Below are 18295 nucleotides of genomic sequence, written 5' to 3' on the forward strand. Positions count from 1 at the left end.
TCCGCTTCCCCCCCTTCGGCTCCTTCCGGACTCGCTTCGGCTGTTTCCGGACTCGCTTCGGCTCCTTCCGGACTCGCTTCGGCTCCTTCCGCTTCCCCCCCTTCGGCTCCTTCCGGGATCGCTTCGGCTCCTTCCGGCCCCTCTCCTCCGGCTCCTTCCCCCCCCCCCCCCCCTCGTTTGTCGACGTCATCACGCACGCCTCCTCTGCGAACGCCTTTATTGACGTCAGGCCGTGACATCACGGCCCCCCCCCCCCGTGGCCCCGCCCTCGTAACGATGACGTAACGAGCGTACGGATAAGGGGGCGGGGCCACTGTTGGCCACGCCCCTCCGGGGGGCGGCGCTTGGAGGATCTGTGGGGAGAGATGGGGCAGGACCTATGGGGCGGGATCTATGGGGCAGGATACAGGGGGCTATGGGGCGGGATCTATGGGGCAGGATACAGGGGGCTATGGGGCGGGATCTATGGGGCAGGATACAGGGGGCTATGGGGCGGGATCTATGGGGCAGGATACACGGGGCTATGGGGCAGGATCTATGGGGCGGGATATAGGGGGTATGGGGCGGGATCTATGGGGCTGGATACAGGGGGTATGGGGCGGGATCTATGGGGCAGGATACAGGGGGCTATGGGGCGGGATCTATGGGGCTGGATACAGGGGGTATGGGGCGGGATCTATGGGGCAGGATACAGGGGGCTATGGGGCGGGATCTATGGGGCTGGATACAGGGGGTATGGGGCGGGATCTATGGGGCAGGATACAGGGGGTATGGGGCGGGATCTATGGGGCAGGATACAGGGGGCTATGGGGTGGGATCTATGGGGCGGGATACAGGGGGCTATGGGGCGGGATCTATGGGGCGGGATACAGGGGGCTATGGGGCGGGATCTATGGGGCAGGATACAGGGGGCTATGGGGCGGGATCTATGGGGCAGGATACACGGGGCTATGGGGCAGGATCTATGGGGCGGGATACAGGGGGTATGGGGCGGGATCTATGGGGCAGGATACAGGGGGCTATGGGGCGGGATCTATGGGGCTGGATACAGGGGGTATGGGGCGGGATCTATGGGGCAGGATACAGGGGGCTATGGGGTGGGATCTATGGGGCGGGATCTATGGGGCGGGATCTATGGGGCGGGATCTATGGGGCACATCCTTACCTGCAGTCTCCTCCAGGGGGCAGCCCCTCACGCGCCGGGGGATGGGGGCAGAGCCAAGGCACTGGGGCAGCGCTATGGGGCAGGGGAAGGCACTTGTGGGGCAGCCCCACGGGGCTCAGGTGTGGGGCTGGCACGTGAGGGGCTGCTGCTGCTGCTGGAGGTCGCTATGGGCCCCGCTATGGGGCTGGAGGTCGCCATGGGGCTCGCTATGGGGCTCGCTATGGGGCTCGCAGTGGGGGTACACGACGAGGCAGAGCTGCTGCCCAAAGCGCGTCAGCGAGGCTGCGGAGAGAGGTTGTGCCCCATAGAGCCCCATAGAGCCCCATAGCCCCCCCATAGAGCCCCATAGCCCCCCATAGCCCCCCCATAGCCCCCCATAGAGCCCCATAGCCCCCCCATAGCCTCCCCATAGCCTCCCCATAGCCCCCCCATAGCCCCCCATAGAGCCCCATAGAGCCCCATAGAGCCCCATAGCCCCCCCATAGCCCCCCCATAGAGCCCCATAGCCCCCCCATAGCACCCCATAGCCCCCCATAGAGCCCCATAGAGCCCCATAGAGCCCCATAGCCCCCCATAGCCCCCCATAGAGCCCCATAGCCCCCCATAGCCCCCCCATAGCCCCCCATAGACCCCCATAGCCTCCCCATAGCCTCCCCATAGCCCCCCCATAGCCCCCCATAGAGCCCCATAGAACCCCATAGAGCCCCATAGAGCCCCATAGAGCCCCATAGCCCCCCATAGCCCCCCATAGCCCCCCATAGACCCCCATAGCCTCCCCATAGCCCCCCATAGAGCCCCCATAGCCCCCCATAGAGCCCCATAGAGCCCCATAGACCCCCATAGCCCCCCCATAGAGCCCCATAGAGCCCCATAGCCCCCCATAGCCCCCCCATAGCCCCCCCATAGAGCCCCATAGCCCCCCGGAGCGGGCCGTACCCACGGCGCGGCGCAGGGGGGGGGCGCGGGCCCCCCATCGCTCCACCATCAGGTAGAGGGGGGCCCCGGTGGCCATGACCCCCAAGCCCACCCCACAGACCAGGGGCTCGGCCCACAGCGAGAAGAGCAGCAGCAGCGCCCAGAGCCCCACGTAGAGCACGGGCACCCACAGCCACACCTGGGGGGGGGGCAGGCGGCGTCAGTGGGGCAGCTATGGGGCAGCTATGGGGCAGCTATGGGGCGCTATGGGGCTCTATGGGGCGCCTATGGAGGGCTACGGGGGGGCGCGTTGCGGCGCGGCCACCAGGGGGCGGTATAGTGCCGCGGGGGGCGGGGTCAGCCGAGGGCACGCCCCCCTCCGCTCCCGGAGTCCCTATGGGCTGCAAGGGGGGGGGGGCGTGGCTTGGCAGGGGCGGGGATGCCTTATATGGTGGGGGCGTGGCTTAGCGTCAGCACCCGTTCCGTATATGGGGTGGGCGTGGCTTAGGGGTAAAGGACCTTCCCTATATGGTGGGGGCGTGGCTTAGCGGCAATGGACCTTCCTTATATGGTGGGGGCGTGGCTTAGCGGCAATGGACCTTCCTTATATGGTGGGGGCGTGGCTTAGCGGCAATGGACCTTCCTTATATGGTGGGGGCGTGGCTTAGCGGCAATGGACCTTCCTTATATGGTGGGGGCGTGGCTTAGCGGCAATGGACCTTCCTTATATGGTGGGGGCGTGGCTTAGCGGCAATGGACCTTCCTTATATGGTGGGGGCGTGGCTTAGGGCCACAGTAGCCCCCTCCTGGAGCAGCTCCATGGGCGCGCGTGTGCGCCTGAGCCCTATGGGGCAGGGCTCTATGGGGCAGATCTATGGGTCGGAGCTCTGTGGGGCAGGGCTCTGTGGGGCAGGGCTCTATGGGGCAGTGCTCTATGGGGCAGATCTATGGGTTACAGTGCTATGGGTCAGATCTCTATGGTCCACTGCTCTATGAGGCAGCGCTATGGGTCATGGTGCTATGGGGCAGGTCTCTATGAGGCAGGTCTGTATGGGTCCGGGCTCTATGGGGCAGGTCCCTATGGGTCCCAGGTCCCTATGGGTCTCAGGTCGCTGTGGGTCCGGTCCCTATGGGTCCCAGGTCTCTATGGGATTCAGGTCGCTATGGGTCCCGGGTCGCTATGGGTCTGGGCTCTATGGGTCCCTATGGGGTCTCTATGGGGTCTCTATGGGTCCCTATGGGTCTCTATGGGTCCCTATGGGTCTCTATGGGTCTCTCTCTATGGGTCTCTATGGGTCCTTATGGGTCTCTATGGGTCTCTCTCTATGGGGTCTCTATGGGTCCCTATGGGGTCTCTATGGGTCTCTATGGGTCCCTATGGGGTCTCTATGGGTCTCTATGGGGTCTCTATGGGTCTCTATGGGTCTCTCTCTATGGGTCTCTATGGGTCCCTATGGGTCTCTATGGGTCTCTCTCTATGGGTCTCTATGGGTCCCTATGGGGTCTCTATGGGTCTCTATGGGTCTCTATGGGGTCTCTATGGGTCTCTATGGGTCTCTATGGGTCTCTATGGGTCTCTCTCTATGGGTCCCTATGGGTCTCTATGGGTCCCTATGGGTCTCTATGGGGGTCATGGCTTGGTCCAGGCAGCGCGTTGCCGCGCATCCACCAGGGGGCGGTATAGTGCCGCAGTGTGCTCTATGGCTCCCTATGGGTCGCTATGGGTCGCTATGGGTCCCTATGGGTCGCTGTGGGTCGCTGTGGGTCGCTGTGGGTCCCTATGGGTCGCTATGGGTCCCTATGGGTCCCTATGGGTCGCTGTGGGTCGCTATGGGTCGCTGTGGGTCGCTGTGGGTCGCTGTGGGTCCGGGCTCACCCTCATTGGCGCCCGCTGGGGCCGGCGGCGCAGGGCCAGGAGCGCGCTCACGCCCAGCCCGTACCAGAGCAGGTTCATGAACCCCACGTAGCTCAGCAGCGTCCCCGTGTCCCCGGTCACGAGCATCAGCAGCGTGGACGCGCACTGCCGGGAGGGGCGGGGCTTAGCGGCGGAGCTCGGCCAATGGGAGCGCGGGGGGGGGGGGGGGGGGGGGAGCGGACCAATGGGGGTGAGGGAAGGGGGCGTGTCTATAGGGTATATTAGGGGGGGGGGGGTGTCCGTAGGGGCTATAGGGGGGCTATAGGAGGCTCTGTAGGGGCTATGGGGGGCTCTATTGGGGCTGTAAGGGTGTCTATACGGGCTATGGGTGGCTCTATAGGGGCCATGGGTGGCTCTTTAGGGGTGTCTATAGGTGCCTCCATAGGGTCTCTATAGGGATGTCTATAGGTGCCTCCATAGGGGCTCCTTAGGGGTGTCTATGGGTGCCTTCTTAGGGTCTCTATAGGGATGTCTATGGGTGCCTCCATAGGGGCTCCATAGGGGCTCTATAGGGGTGTCTATAGGTGCTTCCATAGGGTCTCTATAGGGGGGTCTCTATAGGTTCGTCTCTATAGGGGGGTCTCTATAGGGGGGTCTCTATAGGGGTCTCTATAGGGGGGTCTCTATAGGAGGGTCCCTATAGGGGGGTCTCTATAGGGGTCTCTATAGGGGGGTCTCTATAGGAGGGTCTCTATAGGGGGGTCTCTATAGGGGGGGTCTCTATAGGGGTCTCTATAGGAGGGTCTCTATAGGGGGGTCTCTATAGGGGGGGTCTCTATAGGGGTCTCTATAGGAGGGTCTCTATAGGGGGGTCTCTATAGGGGGGTCCCTCCATAGGGGGGTCTCTATAGGGGGGGTCTCTATAGGGGGGTCTCTATAGGGGGGTCCCTCCATAGGGGGGTCTCTATAGGGGGGTCTCTATAGGGGGGGTCTCTATGGGGGGGTCTCTATAGGGGTCTCTATAGGGGGGTCTCTATAGGGGGGGTCTCTATAGGGGTCTCTATAGGGGGGTCTCTATGGGGGGGTCTCTATAGGGTCTCTATAGGGGGGTCTCTATAGGGGGGGTCTCTATGGGGGGGTCTCTATAGGGGTCTCTATAGGGGGATCTCTATAGGGGGGGTCTCTATGGGGGGGTCTCTATAGGGGTCTCTATAGGGGGGTCTCTATAGGGGTCTCTATGGGGGGGTCTCTATAGGGGTCTCTATAGGAGGGTCTCTATAGGGGGGTCTCTATAGGGGGGTCTCTATGGGGGGGTCTCTATAGGGGTCTCTATAGGGGGGTCTCTATGGGGGGGTCTCTATAGGGTCTCTATAGGGGGGTCTCTATAGGGGGGGTCTCTATGGGGGGGTCTCTATAGGGGTCTCTATAGGGGGATCTCTATAGGGGGGGTCTCTATGGGGGGGTCTCTATAGGGGTCTCTATAGGGGGGTCTCTATAGGGGTCTCTATGGGGGGGTCTCTATAGGGGTCTCTATAGGAGGGTCTCTATAGGGGGGTCTCTATAGGGGGGTCTCTATGGGGGGGTCTCTATAGGGGTCTCTATAGGGGGGTCTCTATAGGGGGGTCTCTATGGGGGTCTCTCCATAGGGGGGTCCCTCCATAGGGGTCCCTCACGGTGAGGACGAGCGCGGGCACGGGCGTCCTCCGCTCCACGTGGATCATGGCCAGCAGCGGCGGGAGCTGCCCCTCGCGCGCGCCCGCGTAGAACAGCCTGCGGGGGGCGCCGCCGTGACGTCACAGAGCCGCCGCCGTGACGTCACCGGAGGGCGGGGGGGGGGACACACGGACGCGCCCTTCCTCTTAAAGGGACACACACACACACACACACACACACACACACCCCCCCCCCCCGCGGTGTGAAGGGGGCCCTATGGGGCGGGCGCTCGCTATGGGGCAGGGGCTCGCTATGGGGCAGGGGCTCACCTGGAGCAGGTGAAGAGGGAGCCATTGACCCCCCCGAAGGTGGAGAGGGCGACGGCCACGGGCATGGTCCAGGCCAGGGAGCCCAGGGCCCGCTCCCCAAAGGTCTGTGGGGCAGGAGACGGGGGGCAGGTTATGGGGCAGGAGATAGGGGCCAGGTTATGGGGCATGAGATAGGGGCAGGTTATGGGGCAGGACATAGGGGTCAGGTTATGGGGCAGGAGATAGGGGCCAGGTTATGGGGCAGGAGATAGGGGCCAGGTTATGGGGCACGACATAGGGGCCAGGTTATGGGGCAGGAGATAGGGGCCAGGTTATGGGGCAGGAGATAGGGGCCAGGTTATGGGGCACGACATAGGGGTCAGGTTATGGGGCAGGAGATAGGGGTCAGGTTATGGGGCAGGAGATAGGGGGCAGGTTATGGGGCAGGAGATAGGGGGCAGGTTATGGGGCAGGAGATAGGGGGCAGGTTATGGGGCAGGACATAGGGGTCAGGTTATGGGGCAGGACATAGGGGCCAGGTTATGGGGCAGGAGATAGGGGCCAGGTTATGGGGCAGGAGATAGGGGCAGGTTATGGGGCAGGACATAGGGGTCAGGTTATGGGGCAGGAGATAGGGGCAGGTTATGGGGCACGACATAGGGGTCAGGTTATGGGGCAGGAGATAGGGGGCAGGTTATGGGGCAGGAGATAGGGGCAGGTTATGGGGCACGACATAGGGGTCAGGTTATGGGGCAGGAGATAGGGGTCAGGTTATGGGGCAGGAGATAGGGGTCAGGTTATGGGGCAAGACATAGGGGTCAGGTTATGGGGCACGACATAGGGGTCAGGTTATGGGGCAGGACATAGGGGTCAGGTTATGGGGCAGGAGATAGGGGTCAGGTTATGGGGCAGGACATAGGGGTCAGGTTATGGGGCAGGAGATAGGGGCAGGTTATGGGGCACGACATAGGGGTCAGGTTATGGGGCAGGAGATAGGGGTCAGGTTATGGGGCAGGAGATAGGGGCCAGGTTATGGGGCAGGAGATAGGGGTCAGGTTATGGGGCAGGAGATAGGGGTCAGGTTATGGGGCAGGAGATAGGGGCCAGGTTATGGGGCAGGAGATAGGGGCAGGTTATGGGGCACGACATAGGGGTCAGGTTATGGGGCAGGAGATAGGGGCAGGTTATGGGGCACGACATAGGGGCCAGGTTATGGGGCAGGAGATAGGGGGCAGGTTATGGGGCAGGACATAGGGGGCAGGTTATGGGGCAGGACATAGGGGTCAGGTTATGGGGCAGGAGATAGGGGGCAGGTTATGGGGCAGGACATAGGGGGCAGGTTATGGGGCAGGACATAGGGGTCAGGTTATGGGGCAGGACATAGGGGGCAGGTTATGGGGCAGGACATAGGGGTCAGGTTATGGGGCAGGACATAGGGGCCAGGTTATGGGGCAGGAGATAGGGCCAGGTTATGGGGCACGACATAGGGGTCAGGTTATGGGGCATGAGATAGGGGCCAGGTTATGGGGCAGGAGACAGGGGCCAGGCTATGGGGGGGAGATAGGGGACACGCAGGGGGCGTGGCTTCGCGCACAAGGGGGCGTGGCTTGAGGCACGCGTGGGGGGGGCGTGGCTCGGCGCGCGCAAGGGGGGCGTGTCCTGAGGCGCACGGGGGGTGGGGGCGTGGCTCGGCGCGCGCAAGGGGGGCGTGTCCTGAGGCGCACGGGGGGGGGGGCGTGGCTCGGCGCGCGCAAGGGGGGCGTGTCCTGAGGCGCGCGCGCGCGCGGGGGGGGAGGAGGGGGGGAGGGGGCGTGGCTTACGACGGCGACGGCCTCCGATTGGAGGATCTCGCGCGGGTCGACGGCGGTGACGTAGGCGGCGTTGGCGGCCACGTAGAGGGCGGTGACCAAGGGGATGGAGATGAAGATGGCGCGGGGCAGGTTCCTTGACGGGGGGGGGGGGGGGGTGTGATGGAAACGGCTCAAAACGGCCCAAAACGGCCCAAACGGCCCAAAATGACCCAAACCGGCCCGGATTTGGCCCAAAAGGCGCTCACTTGTGGGGCTCGATGAGCTCCTCGGTGACGTAGTTGAGGAAGTTCCAGCCCCCGTAGGCGAAGGAGCCCTGCAGGAAGGCCAGGGCCAGGCCCCCCCCCGTCGGGGCCGCCCAGGACACGAAGGCCCGGGCCGGGCTGAGCCACCCGGGCTGCCCTGGGGGGGGGGGGACACAGAGGGGGTCCATAGGGGATATAGGGGGGCTATGGGGGGGTTATAGGGGGTCCATAGGGGATATGGGGGGGCTATGGGGGGGTTATAGGGGGTCCATAGGGGATATAGGAGGGCTATGGGGGGGTTATAGGGGGTCCATAGGGGATATAGGGGGGCTATGGGGGGTTATAGGGGGTCCATAGGGGATATAGGGGGTCTATGGGGGGTTATAGGGGGTCCATAGGGGATATAGGAGGGCTATGGGGGGTTATAGGGGGTCCATAGGAGATATAGGGGGGATATGGGGGGGTTATAGGGGGTTATAGGGGGTCCATAGGGGATATAGGGGGGCTATGGGGGGTTATAGGGGGTCCATAGGGGATATAGGGGGTCTATGGGGGGGTTATAGGGGGATTATAGGGGATATAGGAGGGCTATGGGGGGTTATAGGGGGTCCATAGGGGATATAGGAGGGCTATGGGGTGTTGTAGGGGGATTATAGGGGGTTATAGGGGGTCCATAGGGGATATGGGGGGGCTATGGGGGGGTTATAGGGGGTCCATAGGGGATATAGGAGGGCTATGGGGGGTTATAGGGGGTCCATAGGGGATATAGGGGGGCTATGGGGGGTTATAGGGGGTCCATAGGGGATATAGGAGGGCTATGGGGGGTTATAGGGGGTCCATAGGGGATATGGGGGGGATATGGGGGGGTTATAGGGGGTCCATAGGGGATATGGGGGGGATATGGGGGGTTATAGGGGGTCCATAGGGGATATAGGGGGTCTATGGGGGGGTTATAGGGGGTCCATAGGGGCTATGGGGGGGTTATAGGGGGTCCATAGGGGATATAGGGGGGCTATGGGGGGGTTATAGGGGGTTATAGGGGGTCCATAGGGGATATAGGGGGGCTATGGGGGGGTTATAGGGGGTCCATAGGGGATATAGGGGGGCTATGGGGGGTTATAGGGGGTCCATAGGGGATATAGGGGGTTATGGGGGGTTATAGGGGGTCCATAGGGGATATAGGAGGGCTATGGGGGGTTATAGGGGGTCCATAGGGGATATAGGGGGTTATGGGGGGTTATAGGGGGTCCATAGGGGATATAGGAGGGCTATGGGGGGTTATAGGGGGATTATAGGGGGTCCATAGGGGATATAGGGGGGCTATGGGGGGTTATAGGGGGTCCATAGGGGATATAGGGGGTTATGGGGGGTTATAGGGGGTCCATAGGGGATATAGGAGGGCTATGGGGGGTTATAGGGGGATTATAGGGGGTCCATAGGGGATATAGGGGGGCTATGGGGGGTTATAGGGGGATTATAGGGGGTTATAGGGGGTCCATAGGGGATATAGGGGGGATATGGGGGTCTATGGGGGGGCTATAGGGTGTCTATGGAGTGTTATAGGGGGTCCATAGGGGTTATAGGGGGGATATGGGGGGATATAGGAGGAATATAGGGGTCTATGGGGGGGTTATAGGGGGCTATGGGGGGTTATATGGGGTCCGCAGGGGATATAGGGGGGCTATGGGGGGTTATAGGGGGTCCGTAGGGGATATGGGGGGATATGGGGGGGCTATAGGGTGTCTATGGGGTGTTATAGGGGGTCCATAGGGGTTATAGGGGGTCCATAGGGGGTCTATGGGGTGTTAGACGGGGTCTATGGGATATAGGGGGTCCATGGGGTGCTATAGGGGGGCTATGGGGAGTTATAGGGGATATAGGGGATATAGGGCCAATGCGGTAGAGGTGTCTGGGCTGATTTTGGGCTGATTTTGGCCAGTTTTAGGCCAGTTTTTGGCCCGTTTTTGGCCGGTTTTCGGCCGGTTTTGCCCGTTTTTTGGCCGTTTCGGCCCGTTTTCGGCCGGTTTTGCCCGGTTTTTGCCCGTTTCTGCCCTTTTTTGCCCGTTTTTTGCCCGTTTTTTGCCCGTTTTTGCCCGTTTCTGCCCTTTTTTGCCCGTTTTTTGCCCGTTTTTTGCCCGTTTTTTGCCCGTTTTTGCCCGTTTCTGCCCTTTTTTGCCCGTTTTTTGCCCGGTTTTGCCCGTTTTTTGCCCGTTTTTTGCCCGGTTTTGCCCGTTTTTTGCCCGTTTTTTGCCCGTTTTTGCCTGTTTCTGCCCGTTTTTGCCTGTTTTTTGCCCGGTTTTTGCCCGTTTTTTTGCCCGTTTTTTGCCCGTTTTTGCCCGTTTTTTGCCCGTTTTTTGCCCGTTTTTGCCCGTTTCTGCCCTTTTTTGCCCGTTTTTTGCCCGTTTTTGCCCGTTTTTGCCCATTTTTGCCCATTTTTGGCCCGTTTTTGCCCGTTTTTGCCCGTTTTTTGCCCGTTTTTTGCCCGTTTCTGCCCTTTTTTGCCCGTTTTTTGCCCGTTTTTGGCCCGGTTTTGGCCCGTTTTTGCCCGTTTTTCGCCCGTTTTTGGCCCGTTTTTGCCCGTTTTTTGCCCGTTTCTGCCCTTTTTTGCCCGTTTTTGGCCCGTTTTTGGCCCGTTTTTTGCCCGTTTCTGCCCTTTTTTGCCCGTTTTTTGCCCGTTTTTGGCCCGTTTTTTGCCCGTTTTTGGCCCGTTTTTGGCCCGTTTTTGGCCCGTTTTTGCCCGTTTTTCGCCCGTTTTTGGCCCGTTTTTTGCCCGTTTTTGGCCCGTTTTTTGCCCGTTTCTGCCCTTTTTTGCCCGTTTTTTGCCCGTTTTTGGCCCGTTTTTTGCCCGTTTTTTGCCCGTTTTTCACCCGTTTTTGCCCGTTTTTCGCCCGTTTTTGCCCGTTTTTGCCCGTTTTCGGCCCGTTTTTTGCCCGTTTTTCCCGTTTTTCGCCCGTTTTTGCCCGTTTTTCGCCCGTTTTTGCCCGTTTTTGCCCGTTTTTGGCCCGTTTTTGCCCGTTGTTGCCCGTTTTTTGCCCGTTTTTGGCCCGGTTTTTGCCCGTTTTTGCCCGTTTTCGGCCCCCGTTTCGGCCGGTTGCGGGCGCGCGCTGACCGGTGGCGACGCGGTGCAGGCCGGTGGCGATGACGATGCCGAGCGCCCCGAGCTTGGCGGCCGTGCACAGGTCCTGGACGCGCGTGGCCCAGCGGGCGCTGCTGCAGCTCACCCAGGTCAGCAGCACTGCGGGGGCACCGGGGGGGGACCCACACATGGGGGGGGGGAATGGGGGTAAGGGGGGGGATAGGGGGGAATAGAGGGGTGCTAAGGGGGGGTATAGAGGGGAATAGGGGGGGATAGGGGGATAGGGGGGTGCTAAGGGGGGGTATAGAGGGGAATAGGGGGGGATAGGGGGGTGCTAAGGGGGTATAGGGGGGGATAGATGGGGTATAGAGCGGGTATAGGGGGGAATAGGGGGATAGGGGGGTGCTAAGGGGGAATAGCGGGGGATAGGGGGTATAGAGCGGGTATAGGGGGGATAGAGGGGTGCTAAGGGGGTATAGGGGAGGTATAGGGGGTAGAGAGGGGTATAGGGGGGAATAGGGGGGGATAGGGGGTATAGAGCGGGTATAGAGGGGAATAGGGGGTATAGAGGGGAATAGGGGGATAGGAGGGTGCTAAGGGGGGGTATAGGGGGCATAGAGGGGAATAGGGGAATAGAGGGGTGCTAAGGGGGTATAGGGGGGAATAGGGGGGGATAGGGGGTATAGAGCGGGTATAGGGGGGATAGAGGGGTGCTAAGGGCGGTATAGGGGGTAGAGAGGGGTATAGAGGGGAATAGGGGGATAGAGGGGTGCTAAGGGGGGGAATAGGAGGTATAGGGGAGGTATAGAGGGTAGAAAGGGTTATAGGGGGGTAGAGGGGTGCTAAGGGGGGGTATAGGGGGTAGAGAGGGGTATAGGGGGGTATGGGGGGGGATAGAGGGGGTATAGAGTGGGTATAGAGGGGATAGAGGGGTGCTAAGGGGGGGTATAGGGGAGGTATAGGGGAGGTATAGGGGTAGAGAGGGGTATAGGGGGGGATAGGGGGTATAGAGCAGGTATAGAGGGGGATAGGGGGGTGCTAAGGGGGGGTATATGGGGGAATATGGGGGTATAGAGGGGAACGGGGGGGATAGAGTGGGTATAGGGGGATAGGGGGGTGCTAAGGGGGGGTATGGGGGGCATAGGAGAGGTATAGAGGGGGATAGGGGGTATAGAGCGGCTATAGAGGGTTATAGGGGGATAGAGGGGTGCTGAGAGGGGTATAGGGGGGAATAGGGGGGTGCCAAGGGGGGGTACAGGGCGCAATTTCCCCGATTTTGGTGAAAATTTGTGCAATTTGGGGTGAATTTCCCCAATTTCACGAGGGTTTCACCCACTCGGGGCGCAAATTCCCCCATTTTGGCGCCAATTCCCCCAATTTTGGCGCAAATTCCCCAATTTTGGCGCAAATTCCCCAATTTTGGCGCCAATTCCCCCATTTTGGCGCAAATTCCCCCAATTTTGGCGCAAATTCCCCAATTTTGGCGCAAATTCCCCAATTTTGGCCCAAATTCCCCAATTTTGGCGCAAATTCCCCCATTTTGGCACAAATTCCCCCAATTTTGGCGCAAATTCCCCAATTTTGGCGCCAATTCCCCCAATTTTGGCGCCAATTCCCCCAATTTTGACGCCAATTCCCCCAATTTTGGCGCAAATTCCCCAATTTTGGCGCAAATTCCCCCAATTTTTGTGTCAATTTTTGTGTAAATTCTGCCAAGTTTGGTGCAAATTTCCCTGATTTTGGCGCAAATTCCCCCAATTTTGGCGCAAATTCCCCCAATTTTGGCGCAAATTCCCCAATTTTGGCGCAAATTCCCCCAATTTTGGCGCAAATTCCCCAAATTTGGCGCAAATTTCCCCAAATTTGGCGTAAATTCCCCCCCGTTTTGGGCTGAATCCCCCCGGGTTGGGGTCACTCACGCAGCGCGGCCGCCGCCAGCAGCCTGAGGGCGGGCTCGGGCACGGTGCAGCCGCGCGGCGCCAGCGGCGCCAGGACCGAGGCGGCGAAGGTGAGGGCGATGACGGCCTGGTTGGTGGGGAAGATGACGAGGAGCGAGATCCAGAGCCGCAGGAACCTGCCATAGGGAGCAACGGAGCCGCTATGGGGCAGCCCCATGGATGCTATGGGGCAGCCCTATGGATGCTACGGGGCAGCCCTATGGATTCTGTGCGGCAGCCCCATGGATGCTATGGGGCAGCCCTATGGATGCTATGGGGCAGCCCTATGGATTCTGTGGGGCAGCCCCATGGATGCTATGGGGCAGCCCTATGGATGCTATGGGGCACCCCTATGGACTCTATGGGGCAGCCCCACAGATTCTATGGGGCACCCCTATGGACGCTATGGGGCACCCCCACGGACGCTGTGGGGCACCCCTATGGACGCTATGGGGCACCCCCACGGACGCTGTGGGGCACCCCCACGGATTCTATGGGGCACCCCTATGGACTCTATGGGGCACCCCTATGGACGCTATGGGGCAGCCCCACGGATTCTATGGGGCACCCCTATGGACGCTATGGGGCAGCCCCACGGATTCTATGGGGCACCCCTATGGACGCTATGGGGCAGCCCCACGGATTCTATGGGGTACCCCTATGGACGCTATGGGGCAGCCCCACGGATTCTATGGGGCACCCCTATGGACTCTATGGGGCAGCCCCATGGATTCTATGGGGCACCCCTATGGACGCTGTGGGGCACCCCTCTGGACGCTCTGGGGCAGCCCCACGGATTCTATGGGGCACCCCTATGGACGCTATGGGGCAGCCCCATGGATTCTATGGGGCACCCCTATGGACGCTGTGGGGCAGTCCCACGGATTCTATGGGGCACCCCTATGGACTCTATGGGGCAGCCCCACGGATTCTATGGGGCACCCCTCTGGACTCTATGGGGCAGCCCCACGGATTCTATGGGGCACCCCTCTGGACTCTATGGGGCAGTCCCACGGATTCTATGGGGCACCCCTATGGACTCTATGGGGCAGCCCCACGGATTCTATGGGGCACCCCTCTGGACTCTATGGGGCAGCCCCACGGATTCTATGGGGCACCCCTATGGACGCTGTGGGGCAGCCCCACGGGCGCCGCTCACCCCACGAGGCCGCCGAAGACGTCCTTGACGTAGGCGTAGTCGCCGCCGGCGCGGGGGATGGCTCGGCCCAGCTCGGCGTAGCAGAGCGCCCCCATGGCCGTGAGCGCCCCCGCCGCGCCCCACACCAGCAGCGCCAGCCCCACGGAGCCCGCGTGCAGCAGCACCCCCCGCGGGGACACGAAGATCCCCGAGCCAATGATGTTCCCTGGGGGGGGGGGATGAATGAACGGGGGTCAATGGGGGTGGGAATGGGGTGGGAATCAATGAATGGGGGTCAATGGGGGTGGGAATGGGGATGGGGATGAATGGGGATGGGGTGGGAATCAATGAATGGGGGTCAATGGGGGTGGGAATGGGGATGGGGATGAATGGGGATGGGGTGGGAATCAATGAACAGGGGTCAATGGGGGTGGGGATGGGGATGGGGATGAATGGGGATGGGGTGGGAATCAATGAATGGGGGTCAATGGGGGTGGGAATGGGGATGGGGATGAATGGGGATGGGGTGGGAATCAATGAATGGGGGTCAATGGGAGTGGGAATCAATGAATGAATGGGGGTTAATGGGGATGAATGAGTAGGGATGGGGATGAATGGGGCGCAATGGGGATAGGGATGAATGGGGGAATGGGGGTGGGAATGGGGATAGGGATGAAGGGGAATGGGAATCAATGAATGGGGGTCAATGGGTGTGGGAATAGGAGTGGGAATGAATGAATGAAGGGGGGGGAATGGGGGTGGGAATGAATGGGGATGGGGATGAATGGGGGTCAATGGGGATGAATGGGGGTCAATGGGGATGAATGGGGGTCAATGGGGGTCAATGGGGATGAATGGGGGAGTGGGGATGAGCGAGGATGGGGGGTAATGGGAGTGAATGGGGGAGAACTGAGCAAAGGTGAGCCCCAAAGTGTGAATAACAGCGGGAACTGCAGGAATGGACCCCAAAGAGAGGGAATGGACCCCAAAGGAAGGGAATGGACCCCAAAGGGAGGGAATGGACCCCAAAGGGAGGGAATGGACCCCGAAGGGAAGGGAATGGACCCTAAAGGGAGGGAATGGACCCCAAAGGGAGGGAATGGACCCCAAAGGGAGGGAATGGACCCCAAAGGGAAGGGAATGGACCCCAAAGGAAGGGAATGGACCCCAAAGGGAAGGGAATGGACCCCAAAGGGAGGGAATGGACCCCAAAGGGAAGGGAATGGACCCCCAAATGAAGGAATATGACCCCCAAATGAAGGAATATGACCCCAAATGAAGGAATATGACCCCAAATGAAGGAATATGACCCCAAATGAAGGAATATGACCCCCAAATGAAGGAATATGACCCCCAAATGAAGGAATATGACCCCCAAATGAAGGAATATGACCCCTATGACCCAAATGAAGGAATATGACCCCCAAATGAAGGAATATGACCCCAAATGAAGGAATATGACCCCAAATGAAGGAATATGACCCCAAAATGAAGGAATATGACCCCAAATGAAGGAATATGACCCCAAATGAAGGAATATGACCCCAAATGAAGGAATATGACCTCAAATGAAGGAATATGACCCCAAATGAAGGAATATGACCCCAAATCAGCGGGAATTGGCCCCAAAGCGCCGCTCACCCACGATGAGGCCGCAGGCGCTCAGGAGCCCGATCTCCTTCCTCAGGGACACCCCCACGCCGCCAGGGGGCGCCCCCCGCTGCGGCGTCCCCTCCGGCATGGCCGCCGTGGGGGGGGCTTGGGGCTGCCATGGGGGGGAAATGGGGTTAAATGGGGGGGGAATGGGGTTAAATGGGGGGGGAATGGGGTTAAATGGGGGGGAATGGGGTTAAATGGGGGGGAATGGGGTTAAATGGGGGGGAATGGGGTTAAATGGGGGGAAATGGGGTTAAATGGGGGGGAATGGGGTTAAATGGGGGGGAAATGGGGTTAAATGGGGGGGAATGGGGTTAAATGGGGGGGGAATGGGGTTAAATGGGGGGGGAATGGGGTTAAATGGGGGGGAAATGGGGTTAAAGGGGGGGGAATGGGGTTAAATGGGGGGGAAATGGGGTTAAATGGGGGGGAAATGGGGTTAAATGGGGGGGAATGGGGTTAAATGGGGGGGAAATGGGGTTAAATGGGGGGGGAATGGGGTTAAATGGGGGGGAATGGGGTTAAATGGGGGGGAATGGGGTTAAATGGGGGGAATGGGGTTAAATGGGGGGGAAATGGGGTTTTAAATGGGGGGGAATGGGGTTAAATGGGGGGGGAATGGGGTTAAAGGGGGGGGAATGGGGTTAAATGGAGGGGAATGGGGTTAAATGGGGGGGGAATGGGGTTAAATGGGGGGGAAATGGGGTTAAATGGGGGGGGAATGGGGTTAAATGGGGGGGGAAATGGGGTTAAATGGGGGGGAAATGGGGTTAAAGGGGGGGGAATGGGGTTAAATGGGGGGGGAATGGGGTTAAATGGGGGGGGAATGGGGTTAAATGGGGGGGAATGGGGTTAAATGGGGGAAATGGGGTTAAATGGGGGGAAATGGGGTTAAATGGGGGGGGAATGGGGTTAAAGGGGGGGGAATGGGGTTAATGGGGGGGAAATGGGGTAAATGGGGGAGAAATGGGGTTAAAGGGGGGGAAATGGGGTTAAATGGGGGGGAATGGGGTTAAATGGGGGGAATGGGGTTAAATGGGGGGGAATGGGGGAAATGGGGTCCAAAGGGGGTTTAAGGGGGTCTATGGGGGGAAAAGAGGGGTTTAAGGGGGTCCCAAGGGGTTCCAATGGGGTTTAAGTGGGCCTAAAGAGGGGATTTAAGGAGGTTTAAGGGGTTCCAAGGGGGTTTAAGGGGCCCGAAGGGCCCCTTAAAGGGGATTTAAGGTGGTTTAAGGGGTTCCATATGGGTCCATATGGTCCAAGTGGGGGCCTTAAAGGGGTTTTAAGGTGGTTTAAGGGGTTCCATATGGGTCCATATGGTCCAAGTGGGGGCCTTAAAGGGGTTTTAAGGTGGTTTAAGGGGTTCCAATGGGGTTTAAGGGCGCCTTAAAGGGGTTTTAAGGTGGTTTAAGGGATTCCAATGGGGTTTAAGGGCGCCTTAAAGGGGTTTTAAGGTGGTTTAAGGGGTTCCATAAGGGTCCATAAGGTCCAAGGGGGGCCTTAAAGGGGTTTTAAGGTGGTTTGAAGGGTTCCAATGGGGTTTAAGGGCGCCTTAAAGGGGATTTAAGGTGGTTTGAAGGGGTTCCAATGGGGTTTAAAGGCGCCTTAAAGGGGATTTAAGGTGGTTGAAGGGGTTCCATAAGGGTCCATAGGGGTCCAAGGGGGGGTTTAAACCGGTTTTAAGGTGGTTTGAAGGGTTCCAATGGGGTTTAAGGGCGCCTTAAAGGGGATTTAAGGTGGTTTAAGGAGTTCCAATGGGGTTTAAGGGCGCCTTAGAGGGGATTTAAGGTGGTTGAAGGGGTTCCATAAGTGCCCATATGGTCCAAGGGGGGCCTTAAAGGGGATTTAAGGTGGTTTAAGGAGTTCCAATGGGGTTTAAGGGCGCCTTAGAGGGGATTTAAGGTGGTTGAAGGGGTTCCGTACGGATCCATGCGGTTCCAAAGGGGGTTGAAGGGGGTCCCAAGGGATCCCGAAGGGGTTTAAGCCCCCATAGCCCCCCATAGCCCCCCATAGGGGTGTCCGTACCGTGTCCGGGACCTTCGCCCTCAGGTGCGGCTCCGGGAGGAGGGAGGAGGAGGAGGAGGAGGAAGGAAGGGAACGGGGGTCACGTGGGGCCGGGCCGCCATTCCCGCTGGGAAGAGCCGGGACGCGCCCCCCCCCCCCCCCCCCCCGCCCTTATAGGGAGCTGCGGGCGCCTATGGAGGCCCCTATAGAGCCCCATAAAGCCCCTGTATCCGCTAATGCACCCCTTAATGCCCGTTGTATCCCGTTATATAGCGCGGTATCTGCTTTATATCCCGTTATACACCCGTTTATCCCCCCTATATCCCGTTATACACCCGTTTATGCCCCCTATATCCCATGATACACCCGTTTATCCCCCCTATATCCCGTTATACACCCGTTTATGCCCCCTATATCCCATGATACACCCGTTTATCCCCCCGTATCCCATTATACACCCGTTTATCCCCCCTATATCCCGTTATACACCCGTTTATCCCCCCTATATCCCATGATACACCCGTTTATCCCCCCT

General features: G+C 59.7%; 1 protein-coding gene across 1 annotated transcript; it reads right to left on the reverse strand.

Moving 5' to 3' along the window:
- Positions 1-1280: 1280 nt before the first annotated feature.
- Positions 1281-15841, reverse strand: LOC308228515 (large neutral amino acids transporter small subunit 2-like; the record flags this gene model as incomplete). The annotated part of the gene is made up of 11 exons (XM_080631899.1): positions 1281-1447; positions 2102-2279; positions 3957-4100; positions 5609-5705; positions 5918-6021; positions 7717-7840; positions 7953-8106; positions 9991-11184; positions 12945-13099; positions 14122-14326; positions 15742-15841. The coding sequence occupies 11 exons, from the start codon at positions 15839-15841 to the stop codon at positions 1281-1283; spliced, it is 2622 nt and encodes an 873-aa protein (XP_080488025.1).
- Positions 15842-18295: the final 2454 nt, after the last annotated feature.

This window comes from Psittacula echo (assembly GCF_963264785.1).
Source record: "Psittacula echo genome assembly, chromosome: 19".
In the NCBI taxonomy this organism is placed as follows: Eukaryota; Metazoa; Chordata; class Aves; order Psittaciformes; family Psittacidae; genus Psittacula; species Psittacula echo.